This window comes from Zingiber officinale, chromosome 4B (assembly GCF_018446385.1).
Source record: "Zingiber officinale cultivar Zhangliang chromosome 4B, Zo_v1.1, whole genome shotgun sequence".
In the NCBI taxonomy this organism is placed as follows: domain Eukaryota; kingdom Viridiplantae; phylum Streptophyta; class Magnoliopsida; order Zingiberales; family Zingiberaceae; genus Zingiber; species Zingiber officinale.
Window position 1 is genome coordinate 56,273,323 of NC_055993.1, and position 27,940 is coordinate 56,301,262.

General features: G+C 35.5%; 1 protein-coding gene across 5 annotated transcripts in view; it reads right to left on the minus strand.

Moving 5' to 3' along the window:
- The window catches only part of LOC121975077 (importin-9), a 62,403-nt gene that overhangs the window by 3,715 nt on the left and 30,748 nt on the right, over positions 1 to 27,940 (minus strand). For all 5 annotated transcript variants that reach the window (XR_006110230.1, XM_042526456.1, XM_042526454.1 and 2 more), the window contains exons 21-24: positions 6,506 to 6,583; positions 6,344 to 6,406; positions 6,093 to 6,188; positions 5,889 to 5,998 (exon numbers count right to left, since the gene is read on the minus strand). Coding sequence is in view for 4 of the 5 variants with exons in the window: in XM_042526456.1 (XP_042382390.1) it covers positions 5,889 to 5,998; positions 6,093 to 6,188; positions 6,344 to 6,406; positions 6,506 to 6,583 (347 nt within the window). In the remaining variant the exon portion in view is untranslated. The remainder of the gene's footprint in view (positions 1 to 5,888; positions 5,999 to 6,092; positions 6,189 to 6,343; positions 6,407 to 6,505; positions 6,584 to 27,940) is intronic.

Below are 27,940 nucleotides of genomic sequence, written 5' to 3' on the forward strand. Positions count from 1 at the left end.
GAACCAAAATTAGGCGGCAGTGGCAGAAATAGGTACTGTCAGTCTCAATTCTGTTCCACATTACAGCAGTAATTCTTGACACAATTGACATGTACCTTGATTCAATACAAGCCTGCACCAACATCAACCATTTGGAACAAAGCCAGAACTCATTCTGATACTCATATTTAAGACATTGTGCAATAAAAGGGAGAACTAACTTTAATTAACAGAAAGGTAACCCTTATATGAAACTGTAATGATGTCCCAAAGAATAAGCAAACCAATAATCACAAAGGTAAAATAAAATGCTAGAAACCTAGAATCCTAGTTATTAAAAGCACTAGCCTCGCTACGCCTAGGCGCAAGGCGGAGCCAAGCGAGCCTCTTGCATCTCGTTGCCTTAAGCGTGCGCCTTGTGCGAGGCACCGAACGCACTTAAGGCGCTTGGTCTTACGAAACCGATGAAGATTCAGCTATAAAAATCTGAAATATCCGATGATGATGATGATGATAATGATATGATTGAGAAAGTTGATGAAGATTTTGATGATTTAGAAATAAGTTTTTTTTTTAATTTGAATTATGTGTATAACGTATATATTTACATTATTGTTCAATATTTTATCTATTATAGTTTTGTTAGTGAAATATTTTAGTAAAAATTCCCTATATATGTTTGAATTGTAAAAATTTATATCCGGAACACCTTACTTTAGTAAGGCTTGCGCCTCACCTTGTGCATTGCGCCTCAGGCCCCACTACACTTATGCACTTTTAGGCGTCTCGTGCTTTAAATAACTATGCCGAGAATAAATGACAACATTAGAAAGTATCTTCAAAATCCCCATGCACATCTAGTAAAGTATTTTCCTACCATCTTGTTGCAAACTTTAAATAACAATTAATAGCTGCGTCAACACTTCTTTGATGGGCTTGGTAGACTGGTAGAGATCAATGTTCTCCAATAAAATGTAATGGGACCATATGCATTGGATTCTACGTAGTGGTACAGTCTCCACTACATGACATGAGACACAGAGATTTGCTTACCATTGGACCATATCCCTAGTGATGAAAACAAACTAGTCATGTTTAATGCACTTCTCTCTATCTCACACACACACACATACAGAAAACTCATAAGGGAAGGAAAGAGCCTTTATCACGCTCTTAACTAACTTGAATATAATAAGGGATTTTTTTAAAAAAAAAATAACAATCTAGTTTTATTAGTAATCCAAAATAAAAATATTATTTTAGTATTAGTTATCACTTATTTTTATTATTTATGAATTTAAATAATAGATGACACTATTCATATATTACATAATTAATAATTGCAAATGCAGTGACATATAATAGACATTATTCTTTTTAAGATTTTGGGGCATGATATAATCTCAAATATGAAATTATTGTATTATTATCTCTTTCACTTTTTATTTTTCCTATTGATTTTGATTTAATTGATCCTACTAATAGAATGCAATCAAAACTTAGATCCTTGACTATCCAATAAAGTCCCCAATCCAGTCCCCAATACTGAATTTCCGAATTTGACAACTATGGATTGGAGAATAATTAGAACATATCTTCCTACCAACAATCTGATGCCAAGATAAGCTAACGAAGCAAAAAAAAAAAAAAAAAGGTATATTGACAACGTATGATTTGTGTGCATTCCCTTATAGTATACCTAAAACTTTATTAAGTGATAACACTTTTTGGGACCGTGAAGTTTAGATGCCAAAAGGTAGAGGGGGTGAATACCTTTTCTTCTTGCATGGTTAGTTTACAACAACAAATTCGCAACGAACATGAAATTACTAAGTTAATACATTTGTTTATGTAGTTTGGCAGTCCCCAAAACTTTAATCCATGGCCTATGATCCTTCAGTGGGTCGCTTCCGAAATGCTATGTATTCCTCCTCGGTCAAGATCCAGAGATGGAAAACCTCTTACATGCTTTCAATGAATACAAGGAGGCTTTACAAAAGAAAGAAGAGAAAAATTACAATGAGATTAAATGATCATAAGAATATCTCAATAAGCATTGGCTCTAAATGAGACTTCTTCACCCTTTTTATAGCCCTCCAAACTTAGCTACTAGAATTTATCGTTCTATTGTGCTAGTGCCTATCAATCAACTAGTTTGCACCATCAATCAATTGGTGCACTGTAGTCATTATTGATTCAGTCGTTATTGCACAACTTTTTCCATCAATAACTCTCTCTAGCTTTTCTGTTGTAGCATGAGTCGCCTAAATTCTTACATCAATCGAGTGAGATCATCAGTCAACTCCCTAATTGGTTGGACTATGAACAACCTGAGTCGACTAGCAAATTGGCTCAGCCATCACCAATCGATTGATGTCCACTATTATTCAATTGGATACAACCACAATCCCCATAACTCTACATAGACATTAGGGAATTGGGTTCCTCAACCACCAATCAACTAGATCCAAGACAACCAATTCGAAGGTTAAGTTTGTTTATGTTGAGTTCTACCCTATCCCCTCGAGTACACTCAACTCACAAAGACCTATGCAGCTACACCTCTACAATGTTGTCTCCTGTCGCTTCGTATCCCATGGATGCACTTGAGCCTTCGGCTCACTACACATGTATCCTTCACACTTTGCCTACATAGTTTGCCTCCTAGGCACACTAGCACTCCAATTCTCCTATCTTGTAGTCTCTTAGATGTATCATGCCATTCTTCTTTGATCTTTATGAACCTCAAGTCATCAGGATCTATCGATGTTGACTACCATTCAATTGGATCCATTACTAGCCGATGGAAGCCAATACGACCAATTTTAAGCTTGAGTTTGCTTATGTGAGCTCTACCTTCTCCCCTTGGGTACACTCAACTCAATGATCTTGAACCCTAAACTCACTCCATGTGTCATCCTTCACAACCTTCCTACGTAACTAGCCTCCTAGGCATAGTAACACTCCAATTCTCTTGTCCTATGGTCTCTCTAATGTCTCACACCATCCTCTAATCTCCACGGACCTCGAGCTATCAGGTATCCACTAACCTTGGTCGCACCATGTCATCTCTATATGTATTTCTCCAAATCTTACATGGCTCAAATACACACATTAGATACAAAAGAAATCATAACTTAAACTATTTGCCCAAATATTAAAATGCATGATCAATCCCAATCACTAAAAGGCTCGAGTGCATTAAGTTAATGAATATACAACACCTTCATTTCAAATCTACTCACTCAAACCGCTAGTTGCTCCTTGTCATCCTCAATGGAGAACTTGTTCACATTTTCCATAGAGCACTCCTATCCATAATGAATGAAATTATTCTAATGTATAATGTGTAGAAAACACAAAACCACTTGAACAACATTCTTTCTCTAATTTCTCTATGTATATAGAGGACATGAACTCCGATAGTTATGGATATGCAACCATTATGACCAAAATATTCTAATCTGCATGCAATCTGCAATGGAAGCAACTAGCTTAAGTATCAATGGTGACACGATGGGGCCCCAGGCCATGGTGCAACGGCAAGGTGCTAACGCAGTTTCCCAAGCACCCACAGTTCAAATCCCAACTACGGCACACTGGGCATTTTCCTCCGGTGAGATGAAAAATCTGGAACGCTAGCTGCCAGACGAGGGGCCGCTTGCGTTTTCGAACAAAGTGTCATTTCCTTGTATAACATCTTTTAGAATGGGAATAATAGGGTGATTTAACTTTTGACAATGAGGATCAACTTGGTTGTGATTCAACTTTCATGTAAGCGAGCACAACTATATTGATTAGCAAGAAAGATGCTTATATTTTATCTAATTTTGGTAGTAGACTAAGCAGAGTATAGTACTAGTCTGACCAAGGACCATAATTGATACCAAACAAACAAATGAATCTCTTAACTTCTATATAAAGTAACTACTTCATGTTTTTCCTTCTATGTTATTATGGTTCAATTCTTAAAATTGCACTAAAAGTTACATGATCAGCAACAACCTGAATTTGAAGTCTTAAACCAAAAAAACAAAATTTTCTCATCGATATGGAAGAGAAAACACCAAGTGATCTACTACAACAACTACCAAGTCTTATTCCACTATGTGGGATCCAAGTGGTTCACTAATGAGTACTAAAAGCTAGTTTTTGTGTGGTCAAACCAGGTTTAGGTATCACATGCCATAACTTTGTAGCACTCTGATTTATTGCTTAGCTATTATTAAATATGTTCAATGATACAGGTTAGTATTCCATTTGATACTGCTACCATATAGTCAGATTGCTTAATGAAGGGGGTACAACTGAATTTATAAACAAAGTCAAGAAATACCCACACAAGTTCATTACGATCATAGTTAAAAAATAAATAAACTAAAAAAATCATACAATTCATGATTTGTATCATATGATACTTTAAATAGATGTGTAAAATCATGCAGTCTTACCAAAGTCGACAACCGCCATCCAGAATTTTAATTAAACCCAATATATTAAAAATTAAATAATTATTTATAAAGAACAAAGAAAGGATATTATGTTGAAAGGGGTAAAAAAAGAAGATCTCAAAGTCAAAATTGATCGCCAAGAAAATCTTATCAAGTTGACACTAAGTTGGAAGAAAGTCCAGGTACATTGATGCCTGAAAACAAGAGCAAAAAGTTTTCACCTTACTAAACTAAATGGCAATAAACATGAAAACAAAGGTGCTTTACAAGCCATGTCATGTCAAAGTTGTCTTCCGTTGGACCATAATAATTTTTCTATATTAAAAGCATTTGACAAAGAAATTTCTTACTGTTCATTTAGTCATTTCTTTTAATTACATGAATGTATATATCTTGGTCATAGTTTAAAATCTCGAGCCGTATTGGAGTTTCGATTTATGACCAAAATGATACGAATTTGGTACTGTATCATGCCCATATATGATTTCGGTATTTTTTTTAAATATAAAATAGATTATTTAAAAATAAAAGATTTAATCTAAATATTTAAAAAATAAATAATATAAATAATTAAATAATTTAAAAATATATATATATGAGATCACACTGCTTCCGTATGATAAGTAAATAAATAAATATATATTTTATTATATATTTTCGGAATTAAAATAAGTAATATATATATTAAATTAATGTGATAGTTTTATTAGACTTTGATTAAGCTATTAATAAAACTTTAAGTTTTCTTTTCTCTGCATTACAGTTGTGCCAACGAGCATCCCCGACGCAGCCCCCGAGAGTTCGCCTCAGGATCACAACGGTCTCTGCGGGGGCCTCCACTCCGTGGGATCACGACAGCCTCCACAACCCCACGGTGCCAGTGACAACAAACAAAACGATAAATTTCACCTATTATTTCACCCAGCCCAAAATGAAATTTTAAATCATGATCTTGGTTATAAGTCGTCATCAACTTAATACATCTATACTATTTGGTTATTGAATAGAATATTGTATTATTTTACTATATTGGATATCAAAACTAATTCTGAATAAAGTAAATCTTTGTAACATATCTTATAATTTTTTATTTGAACCATACAATTCGTAGTTTGACACAATTCCCAATGAAAAAAATCACCAAAAATTGATGATGTGAACCTCAATCTGATAACTTTGGTCATTAGTAAATGATTTGCACCTTTTGAATTAATTGAACTTCATATTTTAAGTCGATAATGCATATAATCAAAGTAACCTCATTTATGAACTACAAAGGCTACTCATAACTCATATGTGAACCATTATGACATACAATCACAATCTTGATAAAATCGAAGGTCAATTTACAGACAGATAAATGAAAATTCTTGTCAGAATAAAAACTAAAAGAAACTGAACATAACATTTAGGATGATTCTCAGTTTAAAAAAACATAAATTCTTAGACCAACATTACCTAGAAGCAGCATCTAGTAAACCTTTCATTACAAGACCTGAGTCACCAGCCCATACTAACAAATCTTGTTTGCCTCCAGAGATGAAGGAAGCCAAACATTCTGTTGCATTCTGAATTTTAATTACTGGAGTGAGTGCAAAATATGTAAAATAAAAACAAAAATAAATGCCTGCACTAACACTATAGATAAACAAATAACTATACCTGCAGTTCTGCATGATCATCACTTTGAAGGACAATTTCAATTACAAGGTTGAAGCAAGCATCAAAGATTGCTTTTACCACGTCTACAGGAGAATTCTATAACATAGAATAGCACTTAATGGATGTAAACATGTCAATGAAGAGAAAGAATATTTCAAATTGCTCGCATCAAGAATAAGTAAAATGAAGAGAAAGAATATTTCAAATTGTTCACATCAAGAATAAGTAGATAAGCATGCAGAAAACTTTACTTTCAATAGCATGATCAGAAGGTCCAGAGAGCCAGCAACTAAACCAGTAGGCTGTAACAGAGGCTGATGCATATGAATAATTGTAAGACCAAATGACTCGGAATGTGTCATCACATCGAAAAAAGAAAATACCACAAGAATCATAATCTTACTAAGCTTTACCTTTTCCAGCACAGATCTAATCGGAGGTAGAATTCGTAACACCAGTGGTTCTAGACAGTATGGAGAGTTCTTGATTGCCTGAAATGCTACATAACGTTGTCAACAAATGTAAACTACACCAAGCCTAAAGAAATTTTAGAACAATGAGGGGCATATCCATGTTCAGATGATTAAGCAATATGTACTACAAAATACAAAAACATTAAGAAACACAGGAAGCAACACATAAGCTGGAGATTTCAAGAAAGCCTGACAAGCAACCTGCTATATCCAAAAGCAAAAAAATTCTAGCTGAACCAGAAAAAAAATTTGGATTGGTTGGTCTGGTTTAATTGCTTGGAGGTTAAGATAGTAACCCTAGAAACACTACTTGGTTTGTGTTGACCACTGCCTCTCTCCCGACTCAATTTTTTTTTCTAATCTTTCCAATTATATGAGCGATGCCGGCCACCCTCCTTTGTCTTCTTGTGCGAGCACCACCAAACTTCTCCCCAACTCTCCCAATTTCTTCTCTCAAGAATTACCACCCTGGAGCACCATCTTCCAAGTTCCAAGTAATCAAGAGACCAATTGCCACCACCACCAATTGCAACCAACAGAGAAGCCACTGTCACTCTTATCTGCCTAAACATTTCATTGAGATGAGTAATCAGAGGTCTCTTGTGCCCTCAGCTACCACCTTCTGGAAAAGACACCACTTTGTTGTTGATTGGAACCAACTTTGCCAACATCAGATTGTTTCATTCTTCTTTCACTTGACACAGCTCCACTACCTGCAATCAACATCCCCAGAGTTTCGAAAAATCTTTACCTCTTTAAACAACAATCAAGTTGTCCCATCCTACTCTCTGTAAAGATTGGGGCAGCAGTGAGTCAATGTCAAATTTTGGTGAAATTCTCGGCATGACCTTGTGGTTTCTTCTTCCCATGGCGTGTGATCTCTTATGATCTGTTCTAGGGCAATGATTCCCTTTAGATTGGTAGGAGAATTCTTATGTTACTTTTTGATTTTTGAAAATTTTCACAGCTGAATGACTATTAATCATTCTCTTGATATTTTAGGGCAGCGTGTTGCATCTATGATTTCCCCAATTTGTAACATTTTTCCAAGGTGAGTTTTTTGGTATTTCATTTGTGATTGTGATTAGTTCTGTCGAGAAGTGACTACCCCATGTGTGATCTATTAGTTGGTTCGTCCTTGTGCTAGAATCATTTTGTGGTGATTGAATGAAATTTGATCACGTTTCTTACCTTCCCTATTCTTGATCTCAATGATTATGCATAAGGTAATCTTCTTTACCATGGTTTTATTTTGATATTCTAAGGTTATAGCAAATATTAATTTGATGTATATTCTCTAGGGTGGAATAGGAATGAGGTTGTCTCATGTGGCCATGCAAGTGTCGAAATAGATTTTTCAATAGAGGTGAGTGTTCGTGCTTTTTTCTCAAATTTGTTTCGAGTATAATTTAAATTGATGAAATAGATGCTATGAGATTAATTGTAATTTTATTTTAGAAAAAAATTATTTATGAACTTATCTTTAGTTGCATGAAAGTTTCTCCTATATTGCTTGTCCTTTTATATAAAATAGTTGTTTATCCATTGTAGATGATTCTAATAACACTTTTATCGAAATGTTGATTAACATGAGATAGCTTGCACACATGAAATCTTTAATGCTTTGGGCTAGCACAGTTGGTAACTACATGGGTAGTTGCTCCAACAGGTCTTGGGGTCAATTCTCAGTGGGTGCAAAATACCTCATTAGGTGTCTGACCTCCCAATGCAAAGGGCCGCTGTGTTAGGGCAAAATGCCCCCTGATTTAACTGTCTATATCCAACCGAGAGCTGACGATACAGATGAGCATTATCACATTTTGCTCCAATTTAATACTAAAGCGTAGCTACTTATATCAAATATATGAATTGTACCACACTTTAAAGAAGCTACGCGATTACTCATAATAAATTAACAAAATAATGAATGCATTACTCTTATTATAGAGTTTCAACTCTACGCTCTAAAGGAGATACATATTACTCATATTAAATTAATAAAATAATGAAACCATTACTTTTATTATAAAGTTTCGGTATTGTGCTCTAAAGAATTGTGCTACTTTTATTAAATTAATAAAACAAAATAATTTACTTTATTACAAAGCATTGCATATAAGTTAAAAAAAGGATCCTTAGTGTTGGTACCCCAAGGTTGTTTTGATATGATCAAGCAAGTTAGATTAGGTCGTGTTGTGTTTAACCTTGTGTATAAGTGTGCAGGAACTTAAGAGCACAGAAAGTAGAGCAAAAGACGCGGGAGAGAGCCGACGGGCTCGGTGCGTCTGAGGGACGAGGTGCTGCGGAAGAGTACACCGACGGACTAGAAGGAAGCGTGCGGTGTTTCCGAGGGACAAAAAGTCAGGAGCGGAAGATTGCTCGAGGAGCAAAAGACGCAACTAGTGAGAAAGTCAGCACGGGAGAGAGCCAACGGGCTCAGTGCGCCCGAGGGACGAAAGGCTGCGGAAAAGTACGCTGGAGGACGAGAAGCCGGAGCGAAAGCTTGCTCGAGGAGAAGGCCGGAAGTTGGATTCTAATAAGCCATATTCCGGATGGTCGAAATCACCCAAGCAAGTGGAGCCGGAGCGAAAGACCTGAACCGAAGACCTGGACCGAAGCAAGCGAAGCCAAAGCTGGAGGCCCGGAGAGAGTCAACAAAATGTTGACTTTCCCCTTTGCGGCGCCCAGAGTCCTTCCGGGCGGCCGGAACCCAAATTTTATCAAGATCAACATGAACTTTGACCAACGCATCAAGGATAGAATTCTATCCCACTCCAGGTGTCTGAAACCCTTCCAGACACCCCGAGTAAGGCTATATAAGCAGTCTTGCTCTCAAAGCTTTAAAACAACAAGAAATAGTGCAACAACACTTGTAAACGCTTTCTGTTTTGTTTAGCTTTCTTTTTTTGTGTGTTCATTGTTGTAAGAGACTTCTCCGCCTGAAGAAAATTCTTAGTGTGATTCAACTGTCTTGGATTAACAACCTTCCCGGTTGTTACCAAGTAAATCTGTGAGCCTCGATTTTTTATTTTATCTTTTATTTATTCTTATGCAAGCGTTTGTTTAAGTTATAAGCCGAGGAAGGTACTTTTTAATATTTTATTAATAATGAAATATGGTTATGAAGCACCAAAGAACACAAATAGAGAAGAAATTGAAAAACACCTCTGGACCAAAAAGCAGCGTGATGACTTCACGTCAAACGGTAAGACTGAATATCATTTAATAAGCATACTACCGGTGGAGGATCTCGACAAAATCGACAAATACCAAAGTGCGAAAGAACTTTGCGAAAAGTTCTTGAACTCTACAAAGAACCAATTGAAGTTGAAACCAACTCCTCGATAGACACCAAGTCGTCGTCAGAAGAATTCAAGACCGAGGAAATTACTGAGACAACCCTTATAGTCGAATTCTTTCTTGAGGACACAGAAAGCTCATCCCAGATGAGCATCGATAAAGAGGGACAGACTTCGAAAGAAAGCAGCAGTTCAAGAGAGCTACGGATAACGGGATCAACCAGGTAAGTCAGGTACGATCTCTTCCACCTGATCAGATGTTCAAATTTGTTAAATTGCTATCAAAAACCTGTTGCATGCTAGAAAAAAGAAAACAATGAATTGAAATTGATTTTAGATAAATCTTGTCTAGTAGAAGATTATGATAAATTAAAAATAGAAAATGATAAATTGAAAGTATACGTAGAAGATTTGACAAATCATGCATGTTTAAATGTTAAAACCCAAAATTATAAGACTAAGCTGACATCTTAGATTTCATAAGGGCATAATTAGAAAACTATCCCGAAAATATGTCCCAAAGAAATTTTTAATTAATCCAGTTGAAAGAAACTTGTATTGGGTTCACAAATCTTGTATAAATTGAACTTTAATTAGGCTTAGGGTTTTCAACGAGAAAATTACATGTTTGATTTCCTTAAGATGCTTTGTCTGGAAAGTGGTTGTTGCTCCAATAACCAAGAAGGCCTAGTGCCTCGCCACAGCTGGAAGCTAATTAATGAAAAAAAATGTTTAATTGACTAACTGACAAAAGCATTTAAATATGATTAAATCATGCTTTAAATAGTTGTCAAAGTTACTCAAACAACTTTTTTTGCATTTTTTTTAACTTAGAATTTTTTTTTAAAAAAAAACTTAAAGTCTTTTAAAATTATTTGTCTATCAAAGTTTTTATTGGAAGCAACAGCTTTACTTTTCCAAAATTATTTAACCAAAATGACTAAATAATTTTTTTTAACTTAAGAAATTATTTTTACAAAACTTAAAGTTTCTAAAAATATTGATGTTGCAAATTTTTTTTAAAAGTGATATCAAAATTATTTTTAAAATTTTTCAAAAACTTGAGAAGTGTTTTAAAAAATATTGGAAAATCAAAGTCTCTCTTAGAACCAAAAAAACTTTCTTATTTTTTGACAAGTTACCCTTTTTTTTTATACTCATTATGTGATCAAAGGGGGAGAAGGGAAGATTAAGTCTAGGGGAAGGTAGTTTAAAACTTTTTAAAAGTTAAAATTTTTAAAAGTTTTTTAATTTTTACACTTAAATTACAAATTCTTTGTTTTTACATTATGTTGGTTAACTCTAACTTAACTTGGGTTGCTCACATCAAAAAGAAGGAGATTGTTGGTACCCAAGTTTGTTTTTATGTAATCAAACAAGTTAGGTTAGATCCTGTGTCTAAGTGTGTAAGAACTTAGGTAGACAAGAAGTCGAGCAAAAGACGCAGTCCGAGCGCCCGGAGCCCTTCCGGGCGCCTGGAGCTCCTCCGAGCGCCCCGAGCAAGGCTATATAAGCAGCCTTACTCCCAAAGTTTTAAAACAACAAGAAATAGTGCAACAATACTTGAAGACGCTTTCTGTTTTGTTTAGCTTTCTTTTGCTGTGCGTTCATTGCTGTAAGAGGCTTCTCCTCCTGAAGAAGATTCTTAGTGCGATTCAACTACCTTGGATTAACAACATTCCCGATTGTAATCAAATAAATCTGTGAGCCTCGTCTTTTTAGTTTATATTTTATTTATTCTTATGCAAGTGTTTGTTTAAGTTATAAGCCGAGGAAGGTACTTTTGTTTGTTTTTATGCAGGGACTATTCACCACCCTATACCTGGCCGCTAAGGATCCTAACAAGTGGTATTAGAGTGAGGACGCCTCAGAAGAACTAATCGCCAACTGAAGTAACGAGATTGCTGGAGCTAACATCTACCACCAATGTTCGAGGGGGAGTTTACGTTTTAGAAGCGACGAATGGAGGTATTTCTTAAAACATATTTTAATATTTTAATAAAAATAAAATATGGTTATGAAGCACCAAAGAACACAAACGGAGAAAAAATTAAAAAACACCTCTGGACCAAAAAGCAGCGCGATGACTTCACGTCAAACAGTAAGGTTGAATATCATTTAACAAGTGTACTACCGGTGGAGTATCTCGACAAAATCGGCAACTACCAAAGTGCGAAAGAACTTTGCGAAAAATTCTTAAAGCTCTACGAAAAACCAATTGAAGTCGAAACCAACTCCTCAATGGACACCAAGTCGTCGTCAAAAGAATTCGAGACCGAAAAAATTACCGAGACAACCTTTATAGCTGAATTCTTTCCTGAGGACATAGAAAGCTCATCCCAGATGAGCATCGATGAAGGGGAAGAGTCTTCGAAAGAAAGCAGCAATTTAGAGGGAGCTACGAATAACGGGATCGACCAGGTAAGTCGGGTACGATCTCTTCCACCTGATCAGATGTTCAAATTTGTTAAATTGCTATCAAAAACCTGTTGCATGCTAGAAAAAGAAAACAATGAATTGAAATTGATTTTAGATAAATCTTGTCTAGTAGAAGATTGTGATAAATTAAAAATTGAAAGTACTAGTAGAAGACTTGACAAATCTTGCATGCTTAAATGTTAAAACCGAAAATTCTAATAGACTAAGCTGGCAAGTTAGATTTTATAAGGGCCAAATCAAAAAACTATCCAGAAAATATGTCCCAAAGAAATTTTTAATTAATCCAGTTGGAAGGAACTTCTATTAGGTTCACGAATCTTATATAAATTGAACTTTAATTAGGCTTAAGACTTTCAACGAGAAAATTAAATCTTTGATTTCCTTAAGAGACTTTCTCTAGAAAGTGATTGTTGCTCCAATAACCAAGAAGGTCTAGTACCTCGTCCAGCTTGGAAACCAATTAATGAAATAAAATGTTTAATTAACTAACTGATAAAAACATTTAAATATAATTAAATCATGCTTTAAATAGTTGTCAAAGTTACTCAAACAATTTTTTTTGCATTTTTTTTAACGTAGAATTTTTTTTAAAAAAACTTAAAGTCTTTTAAAATTATTTGTTTATCAAAGTTTTTATTGGAAGCATCAGCTTTACTTTAACAAAATTATTTAACCAAAATTACTCAAATATTTTTTTTTAACTTAAGAAATTATTTTTACAAAACTTAAAGTTTCTAAAAATATTGGCGTTACAATTTTTTTTTTTAAAAGTGATATCAAAATTATTTTTAAAGTTTTTCAAAAACTTGAGAAGTGTTTTAAAAAATATTGGAAAATCAAAGTCTCTCTTAAAACCAAAAAAACTTTCTTATTTTTTTGACAAGTTACTCTTAGATTTTTTTTTTATACCCATTACGTGATCAAAGGGGGACAAGGGAAGATTAAGTCTAGGGGGAGGTAGTTTAAAACTTTTTAAAAGTTACAATTATTTAAAAAAATTTATTTTTACACTTGAATTGCAAATTCTTTGCTTTTACTTTATGTTGGTTAACTCTAACTTAACTTGAGTTGCTCACATCAAAAAGGGGGAGATTATTGGTACCCCAAGATTATTTTGATGTGATCAAACAAGTTAGGTTAGGTCGTGTTGTATTTAATACAGTGTCTAAGTGTGCAGGACTTAGGAACAGGAAGTCGAGCAAAAGACGCAACTAACGAGAAGGACGGCACGGGAGAGAGCCGACGGGCTGGTGCGTCTGAGGGACGAGATGCTACGGAAGAGTACACCGGCGGACGAGAAGGAAGCGTGCGGTGTTTCCGAGGGACGAAAAACCAAGAGCGGAAGATTGCTCGAGAAGCAAAAGACACAGCTAGCTTGAAAGTCAGCACGGGAAAGAGCCAACGGGCTCAGTGCATCCGAGAGACGAAAAGCTACGAATGAGTACGCTGGAGGACGAGAAGGAAGCACGCGATGATTCCGAGGAACAAGAAGCCGGAGCGAAAGCTTGCTCGAGGAGAAGGCCGGAAGTTGGGTTCGTATAAACGATATTCCGAATGGTCGAAATCACCCAAGCAAGCGGAATCGGAGCGAAAGCCCCGGACCAAAGCAAGCGGAGCCGAAGCTGGAGGCCTGGCGAGAGTCAACAAAATGTTGACTTTCCCCTTTGCGGCGCCCGGAGTCCTACCGGGCGGTCGAAACCCAAATTTTATCAAGATCAACATGAACTTTGACCGACGCATCGGGGATAGAATTCTATCCCACTCCAGGTGCCTGAAATCCTTCCAGACGCCCCGAGCAAGGCTATATAAACAGCCTTGCTCCCAAAGCTTTAAAACAACAAAAAATAGTGCAACAACACTTGTAGACGCTTTCTGTTTTATTTAGCTTTCTTTTTCTGTGTGTTCATTGTTGTAAGAGGCTTCTCTGCTTGAAGGAAATTCTTAGTGTGATTCAATTGTTTTAGATTAACAACCTTCCCGGTTGTATCCAAGTAAATCTGTGAGCCTCGTCTTTTTAGTTTATCTTTTATTTATTCTTATGCAAGTGTTTGTTTAAATTATAAGCCGAGAAAGGTACTCTTGTTTGTTTTTGTGCAGGGACTATTTACCCCCCTCTAGCCGGCCGCCAACGGTCCTAACACTTAGGTCTTATCTTACATTTGTAGGCTTCTAGTAATATTGATATAAGAGGGCCCGAACTTTCAAAGACTATAATTTTTTATTCGGGTTTAACCCATAATGGCCATGTCTTGAGCAAAAAAACATTGTTTAAGGCATTTTCAGAGGATACGAATATTTTATATTTTTAGAGTTATTTTAGTCTTTTACATTTTAGGATTTTGAGTATGTTTTTGATTTTTTGGATTTTGGGTCAATTAAAATTTTTTCTTTTCTATTAGAATTTTTTTTTTCCTTTTTTTTGCATCTTAGGATTTGGGGTTATATAAGCAACGGTTAATTTGATTTTAAAGATTATCTTTTGTTATTGAATAGAACTCATTTTTCCAGACATGGCGGTTTTACTTCATTTGTTGATTTCTCGTATCTTGTTTTTCTCCACAATTCCACTCTAACTTTAGTCATAAAATAATCACTATTCTGTCCAAAGTCAGTTGGTATCAAAGCTTTAACATCTGCTTCAGAGAGACATCATCAGTTTCAATGGCGGATTGTAATGTACAAGTTCCAAATGAGAAAGTCCTACATCGTAATCGTAGCATGACAATTAAGGATTTATAAAGGCATTAATCGTAGCATCTAGCAGCGCGAGATTTTGAAGAGCATGAGAACTTTTATCATGATTCTAGTTTTGCTTTCAAAAACTCATATCGCAATCATGCTTAGTTCCTAGAACGCTATGGTCGAGAGGAGTATATGTAGACTTCAGTTTTCATGTTCATTTTCCAAGTTTTTCGGTACATTATAGACAAAGAAATTTATTGATTGAATTAACGAAATGGAGATAATTTTTTATTATCAAAAAGTGTCTAATCAAGTGAAAGTTAAATTGGTTGTCATCAAGAGCTGAGCATCAACATGGTAGGAGTAATTGCAACGCTCACGAGAATATAAGGCAAGGCCAAGATCACGGATTAAGAGAAAATGAAGAAGATGATGAAAGATCACTTTTTTCCCTTTGGATACACTCAATCATAGCTCGGCGACTTTATATATTGAGGCAGGATGTAAATTCCCAGCGTACCCTAGTTGGTGAAAAGCCACAAAACTGAAAGCCAATGATTACGAGTGATTAAAATCGTTCGTCAGTTCACCCTCAAGATTCACATTCTATCAAGCAGTCATTACATGACAAAAAAATTTTGATTGAGAATGTGGAAGACAAGACTAAGGCGATTAACGAGCCAGTGTATGACGATGATGAAGTTGACGAGGTGTTTTATGGTGATAGCCATTAGATTTTAGTCGTTCGCTAGAATCTATTGACTCTTAAAGACGATTCAAGGAATGATTGGTTGAGAATCAATATTTTCCACGACTTGCACAGTTGCAAATAAAGTCTATAAAATGATCATCGATTGTGACAGTTGCAAGAATGTTTTGTCTGAAGAGGTTGTCCAAAAATTACAGTTGAAAACAAACCGTCATCCTAAGTCATACAAACTGTCGTGGCTAAATAAAGGGAGTGAGCAGCAAGAGGACGAGGAGATGATGGCTCCACATCAGGAGTTTACAAAGGGATCTCAGCCGATGGAAGTTATATCAGCCAAGCTAGCAATTGCACCAGAGTGGAGGATCCTCCTACATTAAATATAGGTGAACAATTGAAAATTCCTTGAGGATGAACACCAAGAAACTCTATTCTGACATTTTCTTTGTCGAAGGATACAAGTGGCGAGTGTTGATTTTCGTCAAAAGGAAATAATGTAAACCACTTTTCTTTTCTTTTTTTTTAGTTGGCACCAGGTATCCAACTTAAGCCAATTAATCCTGGGATGATCGACCCCACGGAAGTTTTCCACCAACCATCAGGATAAATCGAGAAGTACTCACAGTGAACGAGCCTAATGTTCATAGGTTAACCGCCCATTAAGAGAAATTCATCCGTTAATTTGCCGAAATTAGGACTCAATCCTTCGATGCTTAGGAGATTGAGAAGGCGCTCTATCGCTACATCATTGCTCGGGGTGATGCTGATTTTGTTGATATACCTTGATGTTGCTGATTCAACCACTTTACCATATGACTACAGTAGATATGAACAGCTCTCTCTTGCCATTGTCAATCAAATTCATGGGAAGTACACAACATCAATTTAATAGACGAGTCTCTAAGGGAACAACACAAAGAACTTCTATCATCCAGTAGTTTTTGGAGCTCCATAGTCTAATTACTTGAAAATAATAAAGGCAGTATTAGTTAAAGGAAAGAAAGCGGATTTTGATAGATTTCCTTTGAATCTGGGTTTTGCAAGGTTGGAGGTGTACCTGCTACTTTGGTGGAGGATGCACCAGCTGTTGGACTTCTTTAATTACAGTAAGACAAACGGAAGGCAAATTTTGAGGAGTTAGATATGATTTCAGTAATGTACCGTGATACGGTTTCGATATTTTTTTTATTTATATATAATAATTATTAAATAAATATATTTATTATGCATGATTTAAAATTAAATTTTATATTAATTTTATATAAATTCTCAATTATTGGACAACTTAATATAGTTAAAAAAATAATTATATATAATTTTCTTTAAAGAAAATTTATCTATCAATAACTTAAATTAAAATTGATACATTATAACATATTAACTTACTAATACAAAAAGGAGTGGCGTGAATAAAATGGAATCATTGATTCTTTTAATATTCTATTTAGGTTAATTCCATAGGTCTCCAACGCTCAAATCAAATAATTATCTCATGACATGTAATATTGATATTGGTTTCTCCACATGTCCATCAGCGTGTCTCGATTCGGAAGTTGGATTTAAACTATCGCCACTAAAATCGGAATGATAAGCATATGTTCCCGAGCTCTGGTATGATGGATCGTTATATGATGCATCAGAGTTATAATAAGAAGGCTACAAGTATGATGAACTTCGGCCAAAATCAATCTCAGCTAAATTCTCCCGCATATCTTGAGATTTATGAGTTTTCTTGTGTTTGTCATCCTTATATTGACGTTGAAATTAAATAGCTCTACTTCTAGCTCCATGATCATAATCTTGAGTTGCATGTGTGTAATCTATCTCACATGTTCATGGCTCCGGTGCTAGAGTAGAGGGAACATAATTTTTACCACCAAATGCATCACCACTATCATCACTTCCATGAGTACTTACACTGCTATCAACATTACTATCCATGTGTAATCTATCTTACATTACATAATTTTTACCACCAAATATTTCATCACTATAATCATGTTCTTGCTCATCAATTGCATCGAGTGGATTTTCTCTAATACTCAATCGACCCCTTCGTCAAAGCAGAGGAAGTTTGCCTTTTTTTTCTTTCTTTTTAGTAAAAACTTGCAAGAGCTTTAACTTTGCTTTCTATGGACTTTGGTTGAGTTTGGGGTTGGGATGTTTCAAAACGACTAGACCGAGATCTAGAAAATTAAAATTCTTGATCAAAAGTTTCATCATCATCATCTTCTTCCTCATAGATTTCTACGCTCACTTGTATTTTTTTAATCTATTAAGAAATTGAGATGGTCGTGATGGGATTTTTGCTTCATCAAGTAATGGATTCTCAGCTTCAACAGCGTTCTACCAATCCATCATTAGATTATTCTCAGTTTGGACAAATCCAATATCAAATGGGTCTACATCACCAGACTTGTTCATCATTCTCTTTTGATATTCTTCTTAGTTGAAGACGCATATTATAATGAACGTACACCATCTTCTCCAAGCGACGATAAGAAAGGCGATGTCGAACTTTTGTATAAATGAAGGAGAAAGTTGACCAATTTTTTTCACAACCACTTGAAGACGTCTGAATTAGTATTGTAATCATTTTCAAATTTGGAGTTGATCCTCAAATTATAACCACCACTCAGTTATAAGATAAATAAGAACAAAATTAAAATAGTATTTATATTTATTGACAATAATTAGCAATAATTTTTACTATATTATCTACATCCTTTTATATCTCCATGACACTGTAATAAAGACTATATGCCTCTTGAAATAATCGACTTTCATTAATAGTCTCGGTAATTGATTCTCTATTTGTATGTAGTTTTGATATTACATATCTGAGGGCTACTAATAAATCATGTTTTGTGCTAAGATTATAACGATATTATATGTCTGATTGAGATAATAACCTACAATAATTAAACATATATAATTACTAATAACAATATTAAAAAAACTTATTATTAAAAATACGTATCAGCCAAATGAATATATTTTCCCATTTAATCGTCTCATCTTGTAGTGATTATATCAATGTAATGTTGATACTTGGTTGGTAATTATAGACGTCTCTTAATTTTCTCTTTTGATTCGTGAATTAGGTGATAAACATTGTCCATTTGTAGCTTCTTGTCAAACAACGTACAATGGTTCTAATGCTATAAGAATATCTGCGATATAGTCTCAAAATCTAACAGATCTAATAATTTTGTACACCTCCTTACCTTCGGTCGTGTTAGAATATCGAGAGACTTCCCAATCCTTGGCTTTCAATCCAACTTTTTTTTCCTGATTCAACGATTTTAACAGGAGAAAATGAAGGGTAAACCTAGTCGCTCCTTTCGCAGAATCTCCCCATTAATAAATTTTCTCATTAATTCATAAACCTAATGATGATTATAGAGGAATTTTGTTAAAGATTGACCTTTTTTCACTTCCTTCTTTACTATATCGAGTGTACCGATATCTGCCATCATCAAATCGATACAGTATGTTGCGCATGGTGTCCAAAAAATAATGTTTGATACTTTTGCTCCAATAACTCTTCAACACTCTTAAAGTTGGCACCATTATCTGTAATCACATACATTATATGTTCTACATTTATCTCTTGAACTATACTATCCATCAAATGATATATGTAGAGTTGCATCAATAGATTTATGAAATATCACCTTTTATTGTCATATAGTAGAAAGCTGATAATGCGCATCCGTGTAGGTCATGTCCAACTATCACACATCAATGTAACCCCATATAAGCTTCATTGTTTCTTGCATGATAGGATCTAAGTCTTGATCTCTTCCACTTGTTCATCTAAATATAGACCGATAATTTCATATGCAGTTGGAGGTTGAATATCAGGACCAAATTTTTAGATGTTAGACATCATGCTACGGTAGTATGTGTTGTTTGCTGTATTAGGAAGAATATAATTAAAATAAAAAAATTTAGCAATACTTTAACCGATTGATTTCTTCTTCTCTTTTGTATATGCATCATCAATCCTAATCTGTTTGCTAGCTTGATCTGGGAATGTCAGTGGATCAATATCAACAATATCAACGGCACGTCTTCGTCCCATAGAAGGAAAAAAAACAACCAATATCACCTTATGATGAAATAATACGAACACTTGCACTCCTTCCCAATGTTACTACACTACTTGAGTCACTTCCACTGGCACCAGCTAAGCCACTTCTATGTGACATATTTTGCTCATAATCATATTGAGTTCGAGAGACGGAGAGCTTCTAAAAAATCATTGTCATTTGGAACTTCCCAATGACCTTTAAATTCATCATATGTTAGTTCTTTAGAGCTTCGACTATCAACAAGTTCATGTTGTCATTGTTGTTTATACTTTAATGTTTTTTTGCCATCAAATTCCTCTTTCATTGCACGATAAACTTCTTGAGAAACTTTTAGACAATTAGAAATATCTGGATATCCGAAAAATAATTTAATTCAATCGTATTAGTATTTAAGAATTATATTATATTTAATTTTATTTTTAATATTTTCTAACAATATGTCTAATCTATCCTTAAAGAGAATTTCTCCTTTATCTTTCAAGAGGTATTTTTTTCTCTTATAGTTTTTGTATTAACCCATGTGAGTGGGTGGAGGAAACGAATTTAAAGAGAAAAAGAAACTCTATTCCTAAAAAAAATTCCATGTGTTTACAGAAAAAAATAAGAAAAGAAATTGATAGAGGAGAAAGAAAATAATTAAGAGGAATAGAATTAACAATTTAAAAATAAAAAGGAAAAAATTCAAAAATGAAAATTTAAATTCAAAAAAATAAAGGAATAAATATTTAAAAAATGTCGCCACGAGACCACAGGACCGAACGAAGCTCATGGCAGCCTCGCACGACCATAGGGTCTATGGGGGCATCATGCAGTAGCGGAGTCCTCACGTGAGGATTCGTGTCACCGTGGGTCCGTGCTGAAGCTTCGCGCGTCCACACGGCCTCGCGCGAGGCCGATATGGATACCATCTCGATCGATAAGCGAAACGATAAATTCCTCCCATATTAACAAGTACGGTATTTTAAGGTTAAGGTAGGTATGTGGACATACGAGGATGGACAAAATAAGAAATGAGAGCATTAAAGAGAAAGTCGGAGTTGCATCTATTGAGAAAAAACTCCGAAAACACATTTAAGATGGTACGAACATATACTTAGATGACCAATAAATGTTCCAGTTAGGCGATGTGAAACTATGACAAACACGCATATCAAACGAGGAAGAAGACCAAAAAAGACTTGGTTAGCAACAATAAAATAAGATGAAATTTATTTAAATATAGATGATATAGTAGGAGATAGAGCTCAATGACGTAAAAGGATTCATATAGCTGACCTCAGATAAAGCTTGGTTGTTGTTGTATCTGTTAGTTAGAGCCCTAGAGTCAATCATATGATGATTGTTGTATGGACTCGATGTATCATATTCCTATATATTTATAAATGCATTTTCTTATATGGTTATTATACTTACTTGTATTGGTGCCAAATAACTAAGTATAATAGCGTCCTTGAGTAGAAGGTTCTTATCTATATCAATCGATTGATTGAATTGATAGTGAGATGATATAGAGAACACTACTTTTAATCATTTCTAGTCAAATATTAACATTCAGGGACAATGTTAATGCGATAAGACTAGTATATAGGTCAACTCGATGACTTGATCTCACAAGTCATAGATATAAAGATATCAAGTTGACACATGGGTATGCATTGGAGAATGTATACTGAATGACCCGCCATGAGAAAGTATCATGGATCGTTATATGAGTGTCATATACTTTCTCATGTGACTATTAGTATGACTATTAGTCCTTGGACCTGAAATCACCATGGTTCCTACATAAGGAGTTGCATACTTTGCCTTAGTCAAACGTCACCCGTAACTGGGTGAACTATAAAGACGATTACTAGGTATGTAACAAATTATGCAGAGGGATGTGAGTGATGTAGATGGGATCTATCTCTCCTATATGACGGGAGTGACATCATGATTCTTGATAGAGTGAGACCACTAAGTGCATGGTCATGCCCAAATGAGTCAATATGAGATATTGAGCTCATTTGTTTAGAGTGAGTCTACTTGGAGTTCAAGATATAAATTGATTAGAGGATGACACGATCTATGCCTCATTTGATCAATTTAGATGTCAAGGATAGAAGGACATTGTCGCATATTGTGAGAGTCACAATTAGTGGTCACAAAGGTGATGTTGGATCTCAACATTCTTGTAACTTGGGTAGTAATGATGTGTTGCTAGATACCACTCATTACTTATGCTTCTAAATGGGTTTAGGAGCATTGCCAACGTTACAAGAACCTATAGGGTCATACACAAAGGGCAATTAGATGAAGAATAGATTCATATGATGAATCAAGAGGATTAGGTTCATATGATGAACCAAATTAGATTAAGAGTAATCCAAATTAGACTAATTGAGTTAGACTTAATTTGATTCATGTGTTGAATGAGTCTAATTTAGATTATGACTTATTGAATCAATTTAATTCAAAGAATAGAGATTCATTATATCAAATTGACTTGAATCAATGGTTGGATTTGATCAACCATGGGAGATAAATGAGTCAAGTTTGACTTGACTTGAGAGGGAAGATGAAGGGTCAAGTTTGACTTGACCAATTGTCACCTCATTGTGACTTGGCATAGGGTCGGCCAATGATGATGGTCCACATCATCATGGCTACATCAAGTGTGTGCCACCTCATGAGGGAGACCAAGAGTCATGACTCTTGGTATTACATGAAGGTTTAAAAGCCTCTAAAAGTGGTCGGCCACTGATTGTGTGCATTAAGCATTTTGTGTGTCAATTGAAGTCTTCTTCTTCCTCCTCTCATTCTCTTGTTCTCTCCCTCTCCTCCATTGCCGAGCCACCCAAGAGTGCTAGCACACTCTAAGTGGTTCTTCTCCACCTTTTGTCCGTGTGGATACTTGTAGAGGGGTATACACTTGACACCCTACAAGATCCGGCAACTCTTGGACGAGCGGGATAAACGAAGGGCTTCGCTACAAGGGTAACTCTCTTTTCATGTAGATCTAAGGTAGATCTAGGGTAGAAACATGTACATGATTTAATTTTAAATATATCTTCACATGAATCCGTGGCTAGCTTCGGGGTTTCCGCAACGCAAAAGCGATTTTTGCGGCTCGAAATGCTAACAGTATCAACAAGTATGGTATTTTAAACACTGAGCATGCCTACACTGTGGGAGGCATGACACAACTTGCTCTTGTCAAATTTATTGACTTCCTTAACAACACCAAGCATACAAAATATTATATGTTGTGCTCTATAGTTTGAAATCTCATATCATACCATACCATACCGAGTAAAACAATCAAAATATATCATTTCGGTAAATCATTGAAACTCAATGCCAGTCAACACTGTAGTTCAAAATCTAGAGCCATATTGTAATTTTAGTTATAAACTGAAAAGATACTTCTAGTATCAGGTCGACGCTCTGATGCTTGAAGGTTCAAATAGGAATGAGGCATTACCTATGTTGAGTGATTTCGAGTGTCGATAATTTTGGAATGATATGTTTTGACTGTTTCGTCAAGCATAGTATAAGAATGAAAACCACAATACGTCTCTTTCCTACGCTTCATTTCCCTCTTCAACATCAATTCATTACCGACACCATGCATCAAAACATCGATATGATATTGAATTGGTATCATTTCAATCAAAGATCGACACTTTAATACAACTCGAGATTTTAAACCTTGTTGAGCTCAAAGTTGAACAAGATCTAAAAATGCATAGATCAAAAATCCTTACAAGATAATTACGTTACGGAGTGTAATAGAACCTCTTTGAGATGTGCAATTTCATAAATTCCAAGTACATATGAATCTTTGAAGGTTCCAATATGGAATAAGCTAATCAAAATGATAGTTCTAAATAGTTGTTTGATTCCTTAACAATTTTAGTTTTAAGAAGGTTCATATTATAACTAATTTTGATGAACTTTCAACTAATAAATGGCATGGTTTGAAATTTACTACCATGTCGAGCAACACACACAACATATAATTTTAATATTAATCAACATAGGTAATCTCCCATATGTTGTTTGTGCTAATGAGTATCATGTCATGCTAACATTCGTCCCACCTTAGTATACTATAACACACCTTAATTTTCAATAAAGTTTATTATTTTGTGGCTTGTTTTTGTCTAAAATTCTAATTCAAGTAGCTAATTAGTTACTATGATTTTTATAAAAAAATAAATTAAGTACAATAAAATTATCAGAGTAGAATTTATATTAATTTATGTCAAAAAGCATTTTAGTAAAAATGAATAAAATCATTCTTAATATAATATTGATATAGTTTATTAATAGTAGAAAATTTATGTTAAAAAATTAAATGAATAATCACATCTAGATTTATATATCATGCTTCCTTTTATTTAGTTGGCACCATGTGTCAAGCTTACGCCGACTAATCCTGGGATGATCGGCTCGACCCACAAAAGTTTTCGAACGATTATATCATGCTTCAATACATGTTAAAATGTATCATTGGTGCAGTATATACAACAAAATTAAATTCAATTAAGCATATGATTGATATCATCTTATGTTTATAAGAAAAAAAAAAGTGAAAATATTAAACAAAATAGAGGACATCTAAATTCATTTTAGCATGCTACATTTATGTCACAAACCATGCAAAGTGTGAGCACAATATGGGGTTGAAACCACCTTTTACTTGTCGAGGATCAAAACTACGACATACAACAATAAACATTTTCTAGTTATTGTCTTCTTTTCTTTTCTTTTCTTTTTTGACCTTCTTCATCTCCTTCCTCAATTTCTAATTTACCATTAATACTAAGCATCATTACTCTGACACAAGACTCCAGTATTGTCAATAATGAAACTCAGTATTATCATTACTTAAGGATGTCTAAGGGCTTAATAGTGGATAGGAAAAACTTTAAGGGTTATTTTATAATGTGCCACAAGAGATAATTTACCCAACTAACGATCTGAGGCTTGGGTATGCTTGTCTACACACAAGGGGAGCTGAAATCCCCCACCCCCAACACAAATTATTGAAACCCCTCTCAACCTCCCCTAACTAAACCTCCCTCTCCTCTACTCTCCAAATCTGATCCTTCATGTTGGTGGGGGAATCCTTGAGGGAAGAACAATATTCAAAGTTATGGCAGACTCCCTCCTCTCTTCTTCCTCTCCTTCCTCCATGGTGGTTAACAACATCAAAAAATCCTAGGGACTTTGGTAAACTTTAGGCCTTAACTTTTTCTATGATAAAATCGTTTAGAACCCTAGATGGATTACTTAGAATCCTTAAGGGATGTTAGCCAAAAATAAAGATTTGGAATCCAAAGTTGCACTCCATAAATATGTACGAATGTCCAAAAGAAGCAATCTCTCAGTGACGAAGGAATGGTTTTGGCACGAGCATAAACACAGTGAGCCTCCAATGTTTACAAAAGACGTAAAAAAAAAAATTATGCTTGTGGTTGGCAATCCTAGCTTTGGGACGTAATAAGGAACTTGCTAGTGTAAGCTTGTCTTACGAGAATGAGGTAGGATGTGTTGCTTGTTAAGCATTAACAAGGATTTTATTGCTATATAGTGCAGCACCCTTAAATCTAGTAAGAGCATTCTTAGAGGGAAAACTAAGCCTCGTTTTGAAGAGTTGAAAATCCTCTTAACCTCATAGCTAAATAGCATACTTTAGATATTGACCTAACTCTAGTTACGGGGATGACTTGAGGATCGTTGATGCAATAGTGCAGGACTGTGAATGACTTGGAGACACTCCTAAATCCTAAATTTTGGCTAACCACCTAAGGTAGGGTACTAAATACAAACTAGGGACATGTTGGTTATTTGCATGTTTCTGTTGCATAAGGTTGAGACAGCAACTATAGCTCTTAAACCATTTGGCGTCGACTAAATAACCTAATAGCATCAACCACATAATGGTGCAGGCACACAACATGCATGGGTAGTCGCATTTGACATCTGCTGAAAGGTGCTTACATAGATGGAGCATCGACCGAGAATGCATTTTTTTTCTATATGGTTGCATGATGACATGGCTACATCGATTCATTGTCATGTTTATGGATACTTATATTATTTCTAAATGGTGAATTAATCACTCTCATGCAGATTATATGGATGTTCTAGACAAATATTATGTTTTCATAGCTATCTTTGCATCCAAGAGACATCAATAGTGGTTTAATGCTATCATTTTAATGTTTCTAGAGTTTACTTCTTGTTCACATTTTATATCAGTTGTTGGTCTTGATATATTGCGGACTGACGCCCTACTTGTTATTGTGTTGCCCCTAGATCTCTAGGTACAAAGTGTTTCACGCCTATGATCATCTTAGAGGGGAGGACCATATAACACCATATCAGTTTCTACTTGCTCTTTAGGGGTTTTATCTGATCTAGTTGAGTGTTTCTCTTGAAGATCATCCTATGGATTTGCTATTTTATCGGGTTTGTTTATACAGTTTGCTTAGAGTGCAGAAGTTGGATTCTATTAGTGTGTGTTTGTGACTTTCATATTTCATACCCTGAATTGGATTGTCGCTCAGGTTCTTTTCAATGAAATTTTTTAAAATATTTGTTTGAATGTTTAGTATTTTGATTGTTTGTGTTTATGTGGCATCACTTGAGCTGTAAGAAACCTATTAGTGAATTTTTGTATTTAGGATTTAAGCATAATACAGGAGAGATGCTACACCTGACCACAAGTTTAGGTCCACCCCGGAACTTTAACAAGGTCAATGGGCCAGTTACTCATCCCGGGTTAATAGTCAAGAATTGTAATCAGTCTGTCGCTAGACTAACCAATCATAGTTCTGGCCCAAAATTAATCATGAAACACCGGTTTGAATTACCCGTTTACATGCTTTTTTAAAAAAAATAGTCATTGAAAGTGTTTCCAACTAACAAATGGCTCTTTTCTCTCTTTTTTAACAAGGGACCATTTTTCCATAAATGCTATAAATAGGCTACTCTGTTTCATTATTTTTACACCAATTTCTCTACTCGTGTCTCTAAATTCTCAAATTTCGACCATTTTCAACTTCAAGTTTCAATTCAAATGAAAGGAAATTCATCTCGGCCACACAAAGGCAAGAAGAAAACAATTTTGAATTTGGATGTTGATGATATTGAATTTACCGATGATGGACATCTAAGACTTAGGAAAGTATAGAAATTTCTAGAGTTCGAGATACTCCACCTCTAAAATGGAAGGAAGTTCATCTCAATCTTGCAAAGTCAAGATGAAAACAATTTCGAATTTGGATTGTCTAGAGTTCGAGATATCCCACCTCTAAAATGGAAGGAACTTCATCTCGATCTTGCAAAGTCAAGATGAAAACAATTTCGAATTTGGATTGTCTAGAGTTCGAGATACCCCACCTCTAAAATGGAAGGAACTTCATCTCGATCTTGCAAAGTCAAGATGAAAACTGTTAGAATAATTATAGGGGTATTTTTGTCTTTTGTTATATATCTTCTTTCCTATATAAAGGCCTAACTCGTGGTTCCCAAGACATGATTTTAGGTTTTGCTTTGAACATGGTATCAGAGCCAAAGTTAAAACCCTAATTTCTTTTCTCCCGAGCCATCTGCCTCTTCCCCATCCGTTCCCCCTGCGCCGCCGCTCTGATTACCACGCCTCTCTCTCCGATCGAGGCTTCACCATCGACTTCATCTGGACTCCTTCGAATCCAACCTCACGGATCTTCTCCGCGTCCTCCACCGCCGCAGTCCTGCCTCCGTGTCTCGTCCCTCTACGGCGAGTCTCTCACCTCGCTCACGCGGGCCACCGTGGCGTTGCTTTCGTCGCCAGGGATTCCCAGGTCGGCTTCTCACCCTAGCCATCCTCCGCCTACTCCTGGACCCCGCCGCACCTTCCGCTTCCCCTCCGGCGCCGGCTCAGACACTGTTTGCTCGCCATCTGCTCCATCCTCTGCCTCTACTACCCTCGATCTCTTTTCCTCCCGCCCGTCGAGGCCAACCTTTTTCCTCTGCCCTGTCACCAGCAGCCAACAAGCCCGATTCACAATTCTATTCATGGCTACATCTGGCGCTCCAAAGTCAGATACCTCAATCTTTACCAACCATATCACTGCACCTCTTTCTTCCGAGAGGTTGGATGGTAAAAATTATATCTCTT